Source organism: Neopelma chrysocephalum, unplaced genomic scaffold (assembly GCF_003984885.1).
Source record: "Neopelma chrysocephalum unplaced genomic scaffold, ASM398488v2 Primary Assembly neopelma1_175, whole genome shotgun sequence".
Taxonomy (NCBI): Eukaryota; Metazoa; Chordata; class Aves; order Passeriformes; family Pipridae; genus Neopelma; species Neopelma chrysocephalum.
Window position 1 is genome coordinate 675,752 of NW_020897837.1, and position 1,593 is coordinate 677,344.

At 57.5% G+C, this 1,593-nt stretch overlaps 1 protein-coding gene across 1 annotated transcript in view; it reads right to left on the reverse strand.

Annotated features, from left to right (window-relative positions):
- The window catches only part of ADAM28 (ADAM metallopeptidase domain 28), a 53,725-nt gene that overhangs the window by 6,469 nt on the left and 45,663 nt on the right, over positions 1-1,593 (reverse strand). Inside the window, 2 exon segments of the mRNA XM_027701953.1 lie at positions 112-387; positions 1,305-1,394. Coding sequence (XP_027557754.1) covers positions 112-387; positions 1,305-1,394 — 366 coding nt within the window.

Below are 1,593 nucleotides of genomic sequence, written 5' to 3' on the forward strand. Positions count from 1 at the left end.
CTCTCTTCCTCTTTCTCTTTCTCTCTTTTTCTCTCTTCCTCTCTTTCCATCTTTCCTTCTCCCTTTCTCTCTTTCTCTTTTCCTCTTTCCCTCTTTCTCCCTTTCTCTTTCCCTCTTTCTCTTTCTCTCCTTCCCTCTCTCTCTCTCTCCTTTGCCCCAGACCCCCCGATTGCAGTGCTGGTGTTACTCACGTGGTCCAAAGGCAACCTTGCACTGGCTGTCCCTGGTGGGGCACTTGCCCATGTAACAATATCCCTCTCCCTGGCTGCAGGGGTGCCCGTTGACCCGGAATCGATCCGTGGGGCAGCTGGAGGAGCTCCCGGAGCACATCTCGGCCAGGTCACACTCGTCCTTCGCTGCCCTGCAAACTGCTCCTGACTTCTTAAACTGAGGGAGGGGAGAGCAAAGCCACCCTTAGCACAGGGCCCCTTCACAGGGCTGGAAATCACACTCGGCCAGAGCTGAAATTAGGGCAGAAAAATCTCGTCCTGCCTGTGCAGATTGTGTGAGGAGCAGCATCACCCCCAGGGTGGGACCAGGGACAGCAGCCAGGGAATGGCTGGAGCTGTGTCAGGGCAGGGTCAGGTTGGATCCCAGGACAAGGTTCTTCCCCCAGAGGGTGGTTGGGCACTGCCCAGGCTCCCCAGGGCAGTGGGCACAGCCCCAAGGCTGCCAGAGCTCCAGGAGGGTTTGGATGATCCTCTGGGGCACAGGGGGTGACTCTGGGGATGGGCCTGTGCAGGGCTGAGGGTTGGACTGGATGATCCTTGTGGGTCCCTTCCAACTCAGCAGATTCTGGGATTCTGGGACCTGCATCTCCTTTAACGTTGGTTCTCACACTTGACAAGGAGAAAATGGGTGATCAAAGAGCTCATTTCTCCAGGATTTTGGGAGATTGAGGGAATTGTTTGCTGTGGTGCAGTTTGGGGTGGGCTGGTGAGCAATGACAGCACCCAGGGAATGGCTGGAGCTGTGTCAGGGCAGAGTCAGGTTGGATCTCAGGGAAAGGTTCTTCTCCCAAAGGGTGGTTGGGCACTGAACAGGCTCCCCAGGGTTTGGGCACAGCCCCCCAAAGCTGCCAGAGCTCAGGAGGGTTTGGACAACGCTCTCAGGGACAGGGTGGGATTGTTGGGGTGTCTGTGCAGGGTCAGGAGTTGGACTCTGATCCTTGTGAGCCCCTTCCAGCTCAGGATATCCCATGATCCCATGACATGCTGTGTCAGTAAGTACAAGTGAAGGGGATTGATCCTATGGAAAGCTGTCCCTGCTCTCTCCAGGAAAGGCTGGCTGGGGAGGGGTCTCACCTGGCAGTTCTCACAGCACTCCCCATGGGCACAGGCAGAGCCCGAGGTCAGCTTGCAGGTCTCGGGGTCACAGCAGTCGTTGGTGCACTCCTGGGACAGAACAACAACCAGAGCTCTGGGACCTGCCACCACCCCCTGCCCCGGGCTGGCACGGGGGGCTGGGACCTGCTTGGAAAGCACTTCCCAAGGAGCCATCCCAGCCCTGGGAGGGAGCGTGGGGAGGACACAGAGTGGGGCTGCTGATCAGAGAATCAGAGAATCAGAGAATCAGAGAATCAGAGAATCAGAG